This window comes from Eptesicus fuscus, chromosome 14 (genome assembly GCF_027574615.1).
Source record: "Eptesicus fuscus isolate TK198812 chromosome 14, DD_ASM_mEF_20220401, whole genome shotgun sequence".
Lineage (NCBI taxonomy): Eukaryota > Metazoa > Chordata > Mammalia > Chiroptera > Vespertilionidae > Eptesicus > Eptesicus fuscus.
The window spans coordinates 25,017,052-25,036,283 of NC_072486.1; the positions used below are offsets into that span (position 1 = coordinate 25,017,052).

At 43.6% G+C, this 19,232-nt stretch overlaps 1 protein-coding gene across 1 annotated transcript in view; it reads left to right on the forward strand.

Annotated features, from left to right (window-relative positions):
* The window catches only part of SLC25A13 (solute carrier family 25 member 13), a 157,122-nt gene that overhangs the window by 20,512 nt on the left and 117,378 nt on the right, over positions 1-19,232 (forward strand). The window contains exons 2-3 of the mRNA XM_008148832.3: positions 2,573-2,626; positions 8,939-9,081. Of these exons, the coding sequence (XP_008147054.1) occupies positions 2,573-2,626; positions 8,939-9,081 (197 nt within the window). The remainder of the gene's footprint in view (positions 1-2,572; positions 2,627-8,938; positions 9,082-19,232) is intronic.

Genomic DNA, 19,232 nt, shown 5'->3' on the forward strand with positions numbered 1-19,232 from the left:
GGTGGTAGGAGCAATTGGGAGAGTCTTGATTTCTAGGCATGTACTCTGTTATGTCAGTGGTTAACACAAGTTATCATCAGTGTGAAGCTGTATGTAATGTGGACCAGTGTAAAGACCAACAGTCAAAGATGGAAGATTGAGGATCTGATTTCAAATACATAGAAATGTGAGTACAGATTGGTGCTAATCTGGTTTTGGGGGAAATATTTGACCCTTTCTGAGTCTTAGTTTTCCTTTGGTAAAATGAGGATAATGATAGGCTCTATCTGAGTTTCAGGGTTGCTGTGAGGTTCCAATGAGGTGATAGTCATGGTTTGAAAACTATGAAATGTTCTATACACATTAGGCAACATGCCTTACAAATGTTGAGTCACTGTATGGATTTTCTCCTGTGTCAGAGGCTCTGAGAGTTACAAAGGGAGCGCTTTGTTCCTGTCTCCCTCAGAGGCGTGTAGTCCTGGTGGTGAGCCCTGAGTGTGAGTTTTGGGATCAGCAAGGAGAAGAGTGCTGTGGGAATTCAGGGCAGAGGTAACCATAGGTAACCATAACCCCGTGTATTTCCAGAATGTGGAGAATAATAGCCATACCTTTGGAGACCTTTGTCTTCTTAAATTAAAAGCCGGGGAGAGGAGGAGAGTTCGCTTGGCATGCCCCGATAGCTGGGGCACTCCCACCTGCTCATGGTGACACTGTGCGAAGTAACCCCCTTCTGCTCGTTAATACGATTTGCCTTGTTCACTAGCTTCTTTAAGAACTATCTTCTCTTGCAGAGTTAACACACAGATTGTACTTTAATATTTACTATTCCCCTATGAAAGGGTAGGGATCACTCTGGAGTATAGTTTTAAAATGCCAGATGGTTAAACCCACTCTGAAAGAGCACTGCGCAGGGAAGGCTTTATGACATAGTGAATTAATTCCATTTTAAAGGATGTGGTATTCAGAGGGAGCAAGAATAGTTCACTTTGTGGAAACTTTCCTTTGCTTTTAAAAGGAAAACCAACTAAGTGCCTAGGGTCACCATATGCCTTTTAACAAATGTTGCTGATGGACTGTCTTGCGATGTGGAACTCGGAGAGAAGGTCTCTGCTCTTAAAAGACGAGGGTGGAGGCATTTTTATGCTGTTCCATCCCCTCCCAGTAGTGTTCCTTCTCTCCACCTTCCTCAGAATATGGACCTGCAAGGGGGGAATCTTCTCCTGCAGCCTTAGGTCAGCGTTATCATCAGTCTTAGGTCGGTTAGCAGGCTGTTTTCCCCCTTCTTTATTGAACAGTAAAGAACACTACCTAATTCAGGATTTTTAAAAGATCACACATTCTTATGGATAAAAATAGCACTGGTGGTTACAAGTGCTCAGCTGAAATTAAAAGAGTTATCAGTCTTGCTTTGGGAAAGAAGGTGACCAACCACTGATTTCCAAAGGGTACCTCTCCCCTTCCAGTGATTAGTTAATAAAATTATTCCCAACAGTGGTGGGCCAAGGAACTCAGGCAGTTACACACTTCGAGACAGAGAACCCATTGTCCAAAGATCTCAGAAGAGTCTTTGCAAACACACAGAAGGGATTTAGAACAATTTGCATAAATCTCCCTGTGGATAGCGCCATGGCTCGAGTATTGGGGTGGTTCCAGGAACCCCTCTTGGCTCTGTCGTGGGGTGACGCTGTGCTTGGTGAGAATTCAGTCTCATGACGGTTTTGCCAGCAGGACTGGGTGATGGGACGCTGAATAAGCCCACTGTTTGGTTCCACATAAGGACTCTTTTGTGTTGGCCTGGGGCAGCCATGTTCAAGTTTGTCTTGCTTTTTTCCCCAGTGATGTTTTTGGACTTTGTGGGCTGGAGAATTAAGCACAACACTTATTCTGAGCTAATCTGTTACACTTTGCTCTTGAAAGGTAACCATAGCCCCTTGTCTTTCCAGAATGTGGAGAATAATAGCCATACCTTTGGAGACCTTTGTCTTCTTAAATTAAAAGCCGGGGAGAGGAGGAGACTTCGCTTGGCATGCCCCGATAGCTGGGGCACTCCCACCTGCTCATGGTGGCACTGTGCGAAGTAACCCCCTTCTGCTTGTTAATACGATTTGCCTTGTTCACTAGCTTCTTTAAGAACTATCTTCTCTTGCAGAGTTAACACACAGATTGTACTTTAATATTTACTATTCCCCTATGAAAGGGTAGGGATCACTTTGGAGTATAGTTTTAAAATGCCAGATGATTAAAAATCTGTTTCAACTTTTCTTTTTTCTTATTCTTTTTGAAAAAAAAAAAAAAAGGGTATCGACACAGTTAGCATTAGAATAAAGGAATCGAGAAAAGCAAGCGAGTGCAAAGGGTTAAACACTACATATTTGGAGCTTTACCGGTTGCTTGACCAGAATGTTAGCATTTATGAAGCCACATATGGAGTCTAATTTAAAATTCAGGAAGTAGGTTTTGTACTGGGGAATTTACTGTGTAAGTACAAAAATGAAATCCTCTAATTTTTGACCTGGAGTTTATTTCTTTCAGTCGCTAGCTTGATTTCTCAGCTTTGTTCTAATAATACAAACGTCTTTATGTTTATTTGTAGGTGGCTTTAACCAAGAGAGCGGATCCCGCTGAGCTCAGAACAATATTCTTGAAGGTCAGTATAAAGGAATCTATTTTGTTTCTTGGGTGATTTGTGTTCTATAACTTTTAAAGACTATTTTTTAAGCAGCTCTTTATTTTATTGTTGTAGTTCTTAAGAATCCCCCAAAGTATCTTTACTTAAGACTCATAAAAGAGATCCTTAACAATTATACCTTTTTTTTTTTAAATGTATCAGAAACTTGCTGTTATTGGTTTGTGATATGTTTACATTTTCATTTCTCTTATCTCACATGGTGTCAGGTATTGAAAAGGAGTTCCTGGGGGATTTAGTCTCCCAACCCATTTACCTTTCCAGGATTGACTTGTGCGGTTTAATGGTAATGCTCTTTCTCCTAAGCAGTTTAAAGCTCTTTGTAAACATTTCAGTAATCCTTCTTTCATCCAGAAGCCCATCATCATCATTGTCGTCATCATCATCAGTTTATTACAGCTGTGCTGCCTGGTGGGGAGGCCTCAGTATGAGTAATGCTAGATGTGAGATCACAACAGACACCATGCAAGTTTATATCCTTAGTTTCTTCTAGTTTCGCCTACTTTGCCATACTGCACAGTGAATGATTAATCCTCTAATAAAAGTCTACCTCAGATTCCAAACACTGAACCACTTTTAATGTTATTCAACTGGAATCTAAGTACTCAAAAAAAGAAAAGGCCACTTTTATAAAGATAATTTTAAAAGTATTTATGTATCCTTCTTCTAAACATACAAAAGGTAACTGTGCAATAGTATATAAAGAAGACCCAGGCTTTGAATGAGAAACTTGATAATCTGCTGTGTACTGAGAATATATGTCTTTAAAAGTTAAATAATTTTATATGCTTCACTTTCTTCATCAATATGCATTTCCATTAAAAAAATAGAAAAATCAGGGAATTTAAACACTGACAGGATTATTCGATATTGAGTGTTTGTTATTAATTGATGTTTAGGCTGGATAATGGTATTCATATTATGTGAACCATAAAGAATCTTTTTCTCTTATCGATACACACTAAAGTATTTACAGAGATTATGAGACTATGATATCTGAGATTTGCTTTTAAATAATCCAGTTTTGGTGTGGTAGGGAAGAATGCGCAGGCAGTATGATGATAATTTTTGAAATTGGGAAATGCAGTATTGGGTTTATTATACTATTCTCTCTACTTTGTGTGTGTTTGAACATTTTCATAATAAGTTCCAAAAATTGTAAAGGTTCAATGAAAAAAAACTTTGAAAGTGCCTAGCACCTGATTTACATTAGATATTGATTCAGTCAGTGTTTACAATGAAATAATTCAAACACAGAGAGACAAAGTCTCCAAAGGAAAATGATTAAAAATATGAGCAGTTTTGGGGGAGAGGGGAAAAAAGGATACATTTATAGGGAGGCTTGGATTATATATAAGAAAGCAGAAATCTTTTATAAATTTGTTGTTGGCCCCAAAGGACAATACAATATAGAGATTCTAAGGTGGAAAATGATTCTGGATACTGACAGTCCAGGAAACAGAAAGGCTTCGTCTCTTACCTAGACCAGTGTCTGTTACGCATTTTGGGCCCACCATGATTGGGATCAGGTGTAGATGAGGGAACCTCAGGTATTTGTAGTATGTGTATTTAAGGCCTTTATTGAAAAACTCGAATGATGTCATTCTGGAAGACCACTTGCCGAAGAGCATGTGAGTGGGTTGCCAAAGAGCCTAGAGAAAAGAGTAAAGTTCATTATCTTGAGCTGGCAAAGTCATAAGACCTGTCTTTGAACTCACCTGTCTGTTACATATTTCTGTTTTCTAAACCAACAGTAGTCGCAGACATCCTTTTGATAGGAAAAGGGAACAGCTTTCAGAGTGTCTCAGCAGATGATGCATCTAGATATACTCACTAGTCTTTTTTTTTTTTAAATATATTTTATTGATTTTTTACAGAGAGGAAGGGAGAGGGATAGAGAGTTAGAAACATCGATGAGATAGAAATATCGATCAGCTGCCTCCTGCACACCCCCTACTGGGGCTGTGCCCACAACCAAGGTACATGCCCTTGACCGGAATCGAACCTGGGACCCTTCAGTCTGCAGGCTGACGCTCTATCCACTGAGCCAAACCGGTCAGGGCCTCACTAGTCTTTTGGCGTAATCAGTGGAGAGGCTCCAGGTAAAAGCGGTGTCCACCTTTTGAGGCCGTGTGGCAGCTGGCAAGGCTAGGTTAAGATCCTACTTTGGGACAATATGTCCTTTCCAGATGTGGTTTCTCAGTAGCAGGAAAGTCTATACTAGAAACAAATCAGATTGGTCAAGTAGACCCTGGGGAGGGTAGGAATTCCATGCGGGGTTTTGGAGTGCCAGCTGTGGGGTTTCTGGGTAAGTGGGCCTGTGGGCTGGGGGGGAATCTATGGAACCAAATAGGGAAGTGTTGTCTGTCCTCCCTAGGGGGTGGCGAGGACTACCTGACCATTGAGCCAGACTTCAGTATGACCTCGAGTCCGAGGGGATGATGTGGGAGAACTGTCCCTGAAGAAAACAGCGGTCAGCAGTTTCTGGAAGGGATTGTGGATCTGGCAAAGGTTCGGGTGACCTCATCGGGCCTGGGTAGTGTGGTACCGATGCAAATCCTTGGCTCAGCACGCTGAGGATCTCTTGTTTACCATGTACCGCAGACGCAGACGGTGTTGTGGTGGAGGAAGAATAGGAGCGAGGCGCCCTGGGGACTGTGCCAGGCACGTCTCCGCTGTGGCTGGGTTTTATAGTTAATTACGGATCAGCCATAAGCATTCTGTAAACCTGACTACTTGGCGGATTTTCTGACTTTTTCCTGACTTTTCTTTCTAATAAATATCCCAGCCTTCTCTCTGTTAGAAGGCTGGTAGAGGATTCTTCTGTAGCTTGGGGGATGTGAAGAGAAGCATCATTGTACCCTTGGACAGAGGTGCTGGTAGCAGGGGACCTGGCAGCTGTGGAGATGGGAGAGCCAGTGGAACCGAGGCAGATAAGGAGAGAGGGGTCCTGGAGGACTAAAATGGGCCCGATACTGGCTTATTTTGTGTTTTTGAGTTAAAGTAATTTCTACTTTAGTTTTTTTTTCTTCTTTTTTTGAAGGTGTTTACTGTATGTTAAGTAGTGTGAGAGGTATGGGGTATATAAAAATGTATAAATTATGGCACCTGCACTTAAGTATTCCAGAGTGCAATAAAAAGGTAAAGTGTAATAAAAAGATAAACCCATTATATGGATGATAAGCATTATGTAGCATTAATTAGCAGGAAGATGATAAGGGGCTAATTATATCTCCCTGGAGAGAGTCATTGAAGTTATAGGGAGGTGGTGGTGGTTGAGCTGCATTTGGAGATGAGTAGGTGTTTATTTATCAAACCGAGAAGGAAGACGAGGATTCTGGGACAAAGGAAGAACATTCCAGGCACAGGGAGAGCTTGTGCTCTATAAGAGTACCAGGGGTGGGGGTGGCCCAGAGCAAAGGGTTTTGGGCAATGATACTGGAATGGTAAGTAGGGCAGGACTTGGTGTAAACGTTTCTCCATAAGGCCATGGAGCTTCATTATGCAGGCTGTTCTCGAGGTAAGTGCTGGCTAATGTTTTGTCCGGGTGTGGAAATTAAAGTCTAGGTGTGGTCAGTTTTGCTTCTAACATGAATTTTGTTGTCTGCTTAACACTTTTGATGCTGATTCATGTTGATTTAAACAGATGTGTATTTGATACCATTGTAATTAACCTAGTTATTAATAACAGGAAAGGAGCAAAGGGAAGGCCAAATAGTATAGGCATGTCAACCACGCAAATAAAAATCATTCTCCCGTGTGAATCTCAGAAAATTATTTTTCTCAAGATAGCATAAGGACCCCAGTAGGAGATCTTCATCTCTAGCTCCATCCATCCATCCATCCATCCATCCATCCATCCATCCATATTTATTATGAGGAATTGGCCTACGCCATCCATTACAGAGGCTGAGCAGTCCCATGATGTCTGCAAGCGGGAGACCCAGGAAAACTGGTGATGTAATTTGTTCAAGTCTGAAGGCCTGAGAACCAAGGAAGCTGATTATGTAAATCTCAGTCTGAGGCCCAGAAAACATATGTCCCAGCTCAAGCAAGGGGGCAGGAAAAAAGGGACCCATTCTTCCCTCCTCCAGCTTTTGCTCTCTCAGGCCTTCGGTGGATTGCATGATGCCCGTCCAACCCTGGGAAAGGCAGTCCACTACTGAGTCCACGGATTCAGGTGCATGTCACCCAGAAACACTTTCACAGCCACACCCAGAAATGTTTAATCTGGGCACCTGCTGGCCAGTCAGGTTGACACAAAATTAACCATCACATTTATATCATACTAGCGTTCCCGTTGCAGGAAAAATCCTGCAATAGGATTTCCTGCTGCACTCTACCCCGCCTCCGCTCCGCCCTTGTCGCCCGCCCCGCCTTCTCCTCCAGCCCGCCTGCATTTCCCTTCGCCCCCGGCCCCGCCTCCGCTCCTGCCTTGTCGCCCGCCCCGCCTTCTCCACCAGCCCGCCTGCTTTCCCCTTTGCCCCGGCCCTGACTTCGCTCCTCCCTTCTCCTCCCTTCCCCCCCCCCCCCCCCCGGCTTGCTTGCTTCTTCGAAGCTTTACTCCCTTCTGCAGCTCTTGGCTTCTTTCCACTCTGTCTTGATATGCAAATTAGCCGCCATCTTTGTTGGGGTAATTTGCATACTCATCCGGATTGGTTGGTGGGCGTGGCTTAGGTGTAGCGAGGGTGCGGTCAATTTGCATATTTGTCTATTATTAGATTAGATTGGGTTGTGCAAGGAATCCTAAAAGCCTTCCTGTTTCATACGTATACACTTAATGGTATTAAAATTTCTCAAAATTGTTAGGAGAGAGGCTCAGGTCGCCTGGAAAAGCTACTCACTGTGCTCCCCTTTCTCTTTGGCCATCAGTGTGGCTTCTGTCCCCCGTCTATCCCTGTTCTTTGTGTAGCTCACTGTCCCCCCTCCTCCACACCCCTCAAATCACGGCTGTGTCTCCAAGACCCAGGGGCCCTTTCCTGCGCCACAGGAAACCATACGATGCCTACGCTGTTTCTCAGCATTTCCCGCAGCACCCGGGGCTCCACAAAGCAGGAATGAGCAGGTCCCAGCTACATGAGCTGGAGTGGATCACCCTGAAGGCCAGACCTGGGGGACGCTATGAAAAACCGTCACACGCCACCTAATCCTTCCTGACCATTTCTGCTCCAGAATGAAGAGGACTCTCCTAGAGCAGCATTTCCTAGCCCCTTCCTACAGCCCCAAGAAGCCATGCCGTTAACAGTCTCTTCCAGCTCAGCCTGTTTGTCAGCCTTCCTTTGACTTTGAGGGTACATTTTTAAAGCGGGGGACAGCGAAACAAGGAAGGGCTTAGCACAGAAGAAGCAACAGGGGAGCCTAGGCGGGGCTGCTTTAGCTCACTGGGAGGTCAAGAGAAAACGGGGCCTTGGAGACAGGTTCGGGGGTGAGCCCGGACGAGCTGCCTCTGCCCATTGCTCCCCTGGTTGCAAGTCTCCTGGGTCCCTTAGAGGTTAGGAGATGCATGCCTGGGGGGGGAGGGGGAGGGAAGAAGAGGGGGAAGGGAAGGGTGCGAGTGTGCTCCCTGGAGGGAGAGGGTGCCTTGTCACCCTTTCTTACATCGTTGATGCCCTTGAAGCAGAAATGGGCAAAAGAATTAGATTATATTCATCTATGACTTCATAATTAATCCCGCTTTTAATAAAAGCCCTATATCTTTGCTAAAGAACAAGACATAGGTTGTAATCCAGAGTTTCTCAAACTCAGCACTGTTGATATTGTGGGCTGGACACTCTGTTGTAGAGGGTCATCCTGTGCACTGTACCACATTCAGCCGAACCCCTGTCCTCTACTAGTGAGGTGCCAGTAGCATCCCGCTCCCCGAGTTATGACAATCAAAATTGTCATCAGACACTGCCAGATGTCCCCTGTGGGGGAAATATTGACAAGCAGAGGAAGCTCAGAGCTGGAGAACTCCACCCCCAGAAAGGCAGGTTAACACGAAGACAGGGCTCCTCCTCGCTGGTTGTACTCAGCTACTAGGGGCCATTGACATTCGCAAGCTGTCGATCAGGCTAAGCTGCCCCCAGTGGAGAACCACTGGTATAAACATGAACCTTGGCGTACTTATGTTTTTGCTTTTTCTTTGAAGTGATGGAAAATAACTCTTTGTGAAGAGAATATTATCCTATCTAATATGTTATCCTTTGACTATTTCAGCTTTTCCACGTATTAATCTCACGATTGTGTACTTTCAAGAATAAAATACGTCTTCTCTCTCTTTTTTAAAAACAGTATGCAAGCATTGAGAAAAATGGTGAATTTTTCATGTCTCCCAATGACTTTGTCACTCGCTATTTGAACATTTTTGGAGAAAGCCAGCCTAATCCAAAGACTGTGGAACTTTTAAGCGGTGTGGTGGATCAAACCAAAGATGGGTATGTTTATTTCTTATTATCTCATTTAATATTTTTGTTTGAAACAGCTTTCTGTTGTTGCTTTAAAAATTAGGAAGTCTGCATACACTTCCCATCTCTTAAGAGCATTTTTCTCTACCTATTACAAGTAATGCATTATTTTAGAAATAATAACTTTAATATTTCCTTCCGCATTTGTATCACAGATGGGGGTTTCGCATGTGTATTTTTTTAATACAGTTTAAAGCACTATTTATCATTTCATGGGACTGTTGTAGTTGATAAGTGGTATGAAGATATCCCAGAGTGTTTGTATTTATGTTGGTATTTTTCAAAGGAACTGTAAAATTGTGAGTAAATATAAAACATAGCTCTAAGAATATAACGTTTCTCTAATATTTCCCTCTGCTCCAATAACTTTTAAATCTAACATGTGATTCAATGCTACTAGTAACGGACTGAGTAATATGATTCCATATCCCCATGCAAAGCGTGCTAACCAAGCTGGAAAAGAAAGACCGAACCATCTAAAATTCAGTAGGACACTTGGCAAAATGCCTTGGGATTGTTTTCCCTGCCAGCCTTCTCGGTTTACATTTTAAACAGGAGTCTTGCCTAAGCTGTCTAAGATTGCAGTCGGCTTTTATCACAAAGTGCAGAAGTTTGGACTCCGCACCCTCACTGATATGAACACCAGTGTCCCCTCATAGCCAGATATAACCTACAGGAACCAGCCTCTCTGTATAAACCCCCCTCATAGCCAGATATAACCTACAGGAACCAGCCTCTCTGTATAAACCCCCCTCATAGCCAGATATAACCTACAGGAACCAGCCTCTCTGTATAAACCCCCCTCATAGCCAGATATAACCTACAGGAACCAGCCTCTCTGTATAAACCGTGGTGGGCCTCCCAGCCTTCCGCTCTTGCTGCTTGCCAGCACCTACCCCTTGGACAGGGTACAGTTACCTGCCATTCTGGGGTGGCTTTTTCTAGCTCTGTGCCTTTATCTGTCACTTGTCTGATTTTCCCACATGCATTGGTTTGAGATACAGCCGACATGAAATCTCTTGTTGTACCGTGAATGCTCTCCGTTCTTACCAGCACTTCCCTTTTCTTAGTTATCTATCGGTTGTCCCATCACTCGTGGAAATGACCTGTTCTAAAATGAAGGTCTTGCAGAGTAGCAAGGAGTGGGGTGGACATTGGCAGTTACACTTGCTATTGTATCCCGGAGGATGGCTGGGTTATGCCTTCTCTCTCTGACCCAGTAGCAGTTATTGGGGTTACTTCTGTGTTCTATCACAACCCCAAGGTGGGGTCATTGCTAGGTGGTACAAGGAGAGGCTGAAATATATTTCACACTAGTCTACAAAAGCAAAAGCTAGATAGGACATAGAATTAATCTAGCAAACATTTTTTTTTGGAGAAAATTTGGTTGCCTCCATAGCTTCGGTGTGAATGATTCAGACGAAGGGTGACCAACTTATGCAACATAAATTATCTGACTCAATGATTAAGATCTTTTTCTTTTCCTTACTTGGTAGTTTAAAATTTTTTAAACGACACAAAAATTGGAAGAATGCAATGAACACCCAATACATGCTGTTCATCTGGATTGACTGACTGTTAACAGTTTTCCACCTTTGTCCTCTGCTTTTACATTCATACTTTCTGCACACAAACGTACACACGCATAATTTCCTTTTTTGGCTGGACTATTAAATTGTAAATTGCAGCCATCATGAGACTTGAGCATTTATCTTCTAAGACTAAGAACATTCTCCTACACAACCACCACACTATGACCATACCTAGGAGAATTAATAATCATGCCAAATAACATTTGATATGCAGTCCATTTTCAAATATGCCAGATCTCTCTGTCCACCTCCTCTCTCAAATGCCTCATCTCCTTTTTCTAAAATCCAGAATCCAGTTAAAGTTTTTATATTACATTTAATTGTTCTCTCTCTCTCTCTTTTTGTTAATCCCCACTAGAGGATTTTTCCATTGATTTTTTTTTTTTTTTGACAGAATGAAAAGGAGGGAGGGAGGGAGAGAGAGAGAGAGAGAGAGAGAGAGAGAGAGAGAGAGGAAGAGAGAGAAACATCAATGTGAGAGAGATACATCGATTGGTTGCCTCCTTACTGGGGCCCAGAATGTACGTGCTCTTGACAGGAAATCAAACCCTTGACTCTTCGGTGTGTGGGCCAATGCTGTACCATTGAGCCACACTGGCCAGGGCTGTATTAATCTAAAACAGATCCTTGCCTCTTAATGTTTTTTCATGACATTGACTTTTAAAATCCTGGCCCAGTGATTTTGTTGAAGGTCCCACATTCTGGACTTGTCTGATTCTTTCTCCACACCTGCCTGTTAAACGTTGGGGTGCAGATTAGGACAGACTCTGTACTACCTGCTGTATCTTCTCAGGAGGCACGCTGTCCCAGCATTGATGATTCTACGTTTGATCAGTTGCTAACGGTGGTATCCACTAGGTATTTCCACCGTATGGGGCCGTTTTTGTTTTGTAATTAGTGTATAGAATACTTTGAGAATGTGTGGATGTCTTGTTTCATAGCAACTTTTCACCCAATAGTTTCAGCATCCATGACAATCCTTTTCTGAATCAGTTATTACACTGGGGTTTGAAAAATGGTGATTAAAAAAAAAAAAAAATCCCATCTTTATTGTTTGCCATTCTTTGGAAAAGAAAAGCTTTCTTACCTCCATTACCTTTTCTTTCTCTCTTCACTTCTTATATCAGTACAAATTCATGGATTTGTTTATTTTAAATGCAATGTATTATAATCTATTGCTGTTATTCCCTTAGATGCTGAAATTGTCCCCGTGTGGTCGGGGGGTGTCCCTTCAGGCTGGCTCCTGTCCCTTAGCCTTTGAGTGCTCCTTGCTTTTGGCAAGTAAGATGCTCTAGGCCCACCGTGGGTGTTTCCTCCCTCGGACCTGGAAATCGCTGTTTTCTCTAAGAAGCCCTGATTCTTTTTAAATCGGAGTGGTGCTTCGAGGCAGAAATGGAGCACTGGCTTATTGTTACGAGGGTGTTATTGCAGCTCTTTCTTTTCAGTGGGAAGAGCTGGGAAATACACTTTAAAAAAGTCAAAAGTTCATAGTGACATTTCCTATTTAAACTTAGTATAATAAGATTTTTCTATCTTTTATTTTCTATTTCTCTCTCTTCAGTGAGCATTTTTGTTTGTAATTAATGTATTTATGGGCATTAATTTATGTAATTGTAATACCTTCTAATGTACTTTGCCTTCTTTTCCATCCTCACCCCCATTCAATTTTTCTCTTTCTTTTTACATGTATACCTTCAGAAAACATAGCCTTAAATTCATTAGATGTAACAAGGTGACATACATTTTACCTGTAGAATGTAACATAACATAATAAAAATAACATTTTTCCAAGAGCTTATAACGCACCTGAAATGTCGGCTTTGTTTTCCTGGTTTCGCAGATGAGGTAGCTGAGGAGCTCAGCAATCAGGCAGTTTTCTGCCAAAAGGCGTCCAGGCTTGTCTGGCTGCACAGACCTTGACCTTTCCAGTGTTCCCAGCCGCCTCTTCCGTCGTAATCTCACAACCCTCTTTAACCTGACATTTCCTTTCACGTCTCGTGTTATCTTGAATCCCAGTGTTTCACTGTGACAGAGAAAATCTCCGATGGCCTCAGTTTGTTGCCCTCTGGCTAACTTTCTTCCCCCAGTTGCAAAAACAGTAGTAAGAGTGAGCACCTCCGTTTCAAAAGGGAAAACAAAACAGCCGCCCGTAATCTTATCTTGACACAGATATTTGGAACGTTTTAGTATCTTCCATGATTCGTTAACGTGCATCGATATTTTTCATAATTTGAATCCACATTAATTGTAACTCTCTTTTGTAATCTTTTAGATTGTGTCAGTTAATGTTTATTTTTCCGTATGCTGTTCATATGAGCAGTGCTAAATAGCTTCAGCATTTCCTATCAAATTAATGTACACTGCTTTATGAAATTCTGCCCTTACAGAGTTATTTCAATTTCTAGTTTTCTGAAATAGATAATATTGGAGTGAATATTTCCCCCGCTTTCATTTAACTACTTCCTTAGAAAGAAATTCAAAGAGAAAGATTCCTGGGTGTAAAGATAGAACTATTTTATCGCTCACCATCTATATTGTGATAAGTCTTCCCAAGGGGACTAAGCAAATTGAAGAACTTATCCAAGTTATTTAAGCTTACTGAGCTAGTCGGGCCAGTGTTCGAGGCTAGGCCTGCCCAAGGCCCATTCAGGTGTTCACGGACCATTTTCCCTAACCCTGACCCTGACCCACAACGCCTCAGTGTTTATTTCACAGGTAGCGATAATCACACGTCTGTTCTCAGTGGGAAACTGCAGTGCCTTCCTTTCCCCTTTCTTTGGAAGCACAGCATTTGTCAAGTTCACAAGTCTCAAAATCATCGTCCCTAATCAACCACTGTTCCTTGAGTCATGGTGACCACAGAGATTGGAGTGATGTGGCCACAAGCCAGGGACACCTGGGGTGACCAGAAGCTCGAAGGGGCAAGAAAGGATTCGCCCCTGAAGCATCTCCCTTTGTGGGGAGGGTGACCCTGCTGGCATCTTGATTTCAGAGTTCTGCTCCCCAGAACTGTGACAGGATGAATTTCTGGTTGGTTCAGCCACCCCATTTGTGGCTCTGTGTTGTAGCAACCCTAGGAAATGAATACCCTCACATAGCTATTTTCTCTGGGTGATTAGAAAGCCCGTGGTTGCAAAGAATTTATTGGGGACAGAGACCAACTAGCCTGATTCCCCCCAAACAGCTTTTTTCCTAGTGGTGTGGTAGCTTTTGGCTAGATCTAGGCACTTTCTGGGCAGAGACTCCTGCACACTGTTGCACAGCGTCTCCGTGAGAGCACGGCCCCTCCTGAGGGCTTCACCCATGTGTAGGGTTGGCTGAACTCTAGCATGGAAGTTAAACACCTGTGCACTGCATGGACTTCCAGGAAAGGGGTCCTGTTTATCTGGGGCACTCTTGGTTCTAACTTCATGTCTCATGCGGTTGGGACTTGGTCAGCCTTGCATGCCGTGAGCTTCTTCCAGAGTGCTCCGCTCTGTCTGCAGCAGCTGCTTGAGAACCTCCTCTCCGTGCCTGCTCTGTGCTGTGTGTCGAGGATCACTGGTCAGTGGGAACACCATGGCGTCCCCTTGGCCCTCCCTGTTTACTGGAGCAGACAGCTGTTCATCCGAGAACCGCGAAGAAACGTGAATTGACGTTGTGATAAGTGTTGTGAAGGAGAGACGTGGTGGGAGAGACAGTTAAAGGGGCTTCGTGCTGGCTGGGAGGTCAGGAATGACTTCCTGAGGATGAGTGACATTTGAACTATAGGAGTTTGGGTGGGTGATGGGCAGTGGGGGGTGGGGTGGGTCAGAAGACAGAGCATTGCAGACGGGGACTGGCAGTTTCCAAGGCCCTGGTCACATTCAGAAATGCACAGGCTGGCGTGGCCCCCCGCGTGGAAGCCACAGGGCACGGAGGTGGGAGAACAAGGCCGGGCAGGACTGTGCGGGAGCTTGTACATCATATTAAGGATTTGGGGTCTTCGAGTGGTGGAGAGCCATCAGAGCATAATTTGAGTCGGGATTGATGCGATTTGCCTTCGCTATAGCACGCTCTGTTAATGCTCTTTGATTTCACTGGTCCTCACCCCTCCCTTCTAATTGCCTGTTGTGTGTAGATTTCCCCAAAGTCCACTGTTTTAATAGATTGAATGATGGCTGTACTCATTTTGTGAAGCACCTTAAGGGAAATGAGAGGAAACTTTGAATGCCCAGGCTTGGAAACCTTTTGCTTGGTGGGGTTCCCAGGCCAGGAGGGCTTGTCACAGCATCCTGGGGGAGGAGGGGGAGGAGAGAGGGTCTCTAAAGCCTCCTCAGGCCCCCTTACCCTAGCTGAAGAGTGTGGATTCTCTGCTTGCTGTTGGATTTGTTTGTGTGGCTTTTGATGTCTTTTACATTTAGTTATCCGAACGTCTTTGTTTAAAATAGGAATGAAGCTTTCTTTGTTTCTCATCTAAGTGTAATTTTTATACATTGTTCACACAGCTACCTCCTAAGAACAAGGTAAGAATAACGGTTGTGAGTATGTCCGTTTGTTCAAGCAAACTTGTTTCTCTTTGTGGCTTGTTTTTGGTATTAACTGATGCTTACTAGAGAGGTCTTGCGCTCAAAGGCTGTTTCCACTAGTACCTGATGTCCTCACCCGGAAAGATGAAATGGGGCCTGAATAATCCGGAGGTGCTGGGTGCCTGGCCTCCTGGGCTCAGGATGCTCCCTGCCTGTCACCGGTCCAATTCCTGCGTGTGTGGAGTGGGCACTGGGTGGCTCTGGCATCTAACCGGCGGGCTAGGATCACGTACAAATTGACCACAAAAACGTGTTCTATCTCAAGTGTTATGCATGGGGTAAAAGGCCTATTTCTATCTTTGCACTCCACCATGAAACAAAAGTTGGCTCTTCTCTGCAAAAGGGGATGTCAGAAATTCTGGTCCCTCCCTCCCTCCCTCCCTCCCTCCCTCCCTCCCTCCCTCCCTCCCTCCCTCCCTCCCTCCCTCCCTCCCTCCCTCCCTCCATCCCTCCCTTCCTTCCAATACCTCACCCGAGGATATTTTTCCATTGATTTTTTTAAAAATATATTTTATTGATTTTTTACAGAGAGGAAGAGAGAGGGATAGAGAGTTAGAAACATCGATGAGAGAGAAACATCCATCAGCTGCCTCTTGCACACCCCCCTACTGGGGATGTGCCCGCAACCAAGGTACATGCCCTTGACCGGAATCGAACCTGGGACCCTTCAGTCCGCAGGCCGACGCTCTATCCACTGAGCCAAACCGGTTTCGGCTCCATTGATTTTTTTAGAGAGAGTGGAAGAGAGAGGGAAAGACAGAGAGAGAAATATTGATGTGAGAGAAACACATCGATTGGTTGCCTCCTGAACACACCTGACCAGGTACCCGGCTGGGGTGTTGGGGGGAAGGTGGGGGAGCCTGCACCCAAGGTACATGCCCTTGACTGGAATTGAACGTGTGACCCTTCGGTCCACAGGTCCACAGTCCGACACTTCATTCACTGAGCCAAACCGGCTAGGACAGGAATTCTGGTTTCTTAATGACAAGCTGACATGTCCATCTTATTACCTTGTCAGCACCCATTTTGTTGAATCAGAATGGTAGTAATGGAGTCAGCATGCACAAGTAATTCCTTTCTATTCCAAGTCTAGAGACTCAGACCTGGGACAAATCCCATTTTGAGGCAGGAGGAATAAAGGCGTCAAAGATGAAAAAGAAATCTAGGGTTTCAAAATGTGTGGCTGTATCAATAAAGTATGTTGTCTGCCTTTTCCATGTTTGCTATTTATCCTCCTGAGGAAAAAAAAACACAGCCTTTTAAATACTTCACAAGGTGGAGGATCATATAATGTTGATGATGATAAAATCATCTTTATATACCTGTTTGCACTTTGGGAGGCTGTGGCGATGAAATCCAGGCCTGGCCGCATGCTGAGAGCTAATGAGGTTTACAGCGGCAGTGCTTAAAGAGTATTAGGGGAATGTATTGAAACATCAGCAGTGCACAGTCTGAAATACTCATCCTCTGTCCAATATAGTCCAGAATCCACACGAGGAGTTCTTTCACGCTGCTGACAAGGCACGTTTTCTGCACTTCCAGGGTGGACACAGATTTCAGATAAACACACGACATTCATAAACTGTAGAATTAAGCAAAGGCATCACTTCATTTTTTTTTTTTAAAAAGAACTCGATCATAATCACCAGCAGTCACCTGCAAAGCTTAAATTTTCTTCTTAGTCATCAGACTCCCAAATTAATCTCCCAAAACAAAAAGCCTCATTAGCAGCTCTCATTGAATCAGTGTTATTTTTTTTTCTCTTTCTCTCAAGGTGTCTGATTAACCCCCTTTCTTTTTGCATTACTCACTTTGTGTTAATATTTGATGTCTGAAATCATAAGGGGGTGCGTGCAATGTGGTGGCTAGACACTGTCTGCAAGGAGCAAATTAAAAAAGAATTCTTAAAAAGGTTTGTATTATGTCGCTGGTATATTAGACAGCCTTTGGGGATGTCAGGTGCCTGGGTTTATTTTTCTTTTTAATTCCAGAAAGGGTTGATTAATGTCGAGGTGCTGATTTCACTTCTCATTCATATGGAGGACAGCCCTCCTCCTCCCGCCCCTGCTTCTGCATACAATCCAGGCCCTTTTGAGAGAGTTTTGCTGTCAAGGGAAGGTGAGAAATGGGGCCCTAGCCGGAGGGGGAGGAAGGTGAAAGGAAGGGTCTTTTAAAGGTGGCTGGATGACCCTCCTGTATGCTGATGGGGCTGACTCTGTAGAAGAGAAAAGGAAGTACTTCCAGTGTATTGTCTGAGAGGGGGTGGCCTCCTGTGAGGACACGGAGAGGTCACACAAAACAGCTGTTCTCAAAGTGTGGGCAGGGGCACCCGGGAGTTTCTGAGACCTTTTCCGGGAGTCCTGGGATCAGAACAGTTTATGATAATGTCCAGTTGTGATCTGCCTTTGTCACTGTGCGTTCTTGAAAGGACGGTCCTAAAAGCACTGGTGGGTAAAGCCGCTGGTGCCCGAACATCAGCCACGCAGTGCCAGCAAGCCAGTCTGAGCATCACTGTGTTCGTCTCCAGCCCACGTTCACAGTGACCGCGGTCGTGACGGTGAGGATGCTGATTCCGCTTCAGAACGTTTCTGAAGAAGCAGTAAAAATCATAAATTTTTATTTTATTCGGTCTCACCCTCGAGTACACGTCATTTTAGAATTCTCACTGTCCTGTGACGGTTGTCTGAGGAAGTGAACTTGAACAGTTGCTTTGAGTTGCTAGCTGACTTAGTCATTTTCCATATCATGGATCATCCTTTTTATTTGAAAGAATTAAAATTTGGATGTGACAGCTTCCCAATACTTAAAGACTTTTTTGATATGATTAGTGATGATATTAATGATGTGATTTTTTAATACAGTGTAATGAAATCTGCCAACATTTGGAAGATCTACATAACTTAGGGAAAAACATATTTTCCAATTGACAAGACATGGTGTTATGCATGGGGTAAAAAGTCTATTCAGAGTGCAGGCTAGACGCATGGATTTTAATAAAACAGAATGGGAAAAGTTCACTGGTACAGTTTCAGGTTCCACATTGCAACGGATCTTTAAGAAACTGCCACTTTGGGGGATTTGGTGTTGTATCATAGAAGAATACCCACAATGGTCTAAAACGGCCATGGAAATACACTGTCTCACTATGGTCTGTGGAAGGCTGAGCTCTGTATCCTTCATCCAACACAACGTATTACAGCAGATTGAATGCAGCTGCCTTCCATGAAGTCAGACATTTGAGAGATTTGCAAAGACATAAAACTGCTTTTTTTCCCCCTCACTACATGTTTTAGAAAATAGTTATTTTTCTTTAAAAAAACATTTCTATTGATTTGAGAGAGAGAGAGAGAGAGAGAGAGAGAGAGAGAGAGGAGAGAGAGAGAGAGAGAAAGAAAGAGGAACAGCAGTTTGTTGTTTCACTTATTCATGCATTCATTGGTTGATTCTTATGTGTGCCCTGACCAGGGATCAAACCCTCAACCTTGGCATATGGGGACAATGCTCCAACCACCTGAGCTACCTGACCGGGGTGAGAAGAGTTATTTTCAAACAAATATGTTACTTATATTGCCATATAAAAGGTTTATTCACTTTTTAATGAATTAATAAATATTTTTTAAATTTATCAGCTCTAAGTTCTCATATATGATAGCTATGGCCCACATAAATAAAAGCTCTTAGGGATCCTCAGTAATTCATAAGTATGTAAAGGGGTCCTGAAATCCAAAAGTTTGAGAAATGCACCCTGACCAGTTGCTCAGTGGTTAACGCGTTGGCCTGTTGACCCAAGGGTTGCGGGTTGGATTCCTGCTCCCAGTCAGATTGCGTGCAGGGGGAGGCAATCAGTCCATGTGTCTCTCTCACATCGATGTTTCTCTCTCTCTCCCTACCTGCTCCCTTCCACTCTCTTTGAAAAGCAACATATCTTCAAGTGAGGATTAACAAAAACACAACAACAACAACAACAAAAAACCCCATAAAA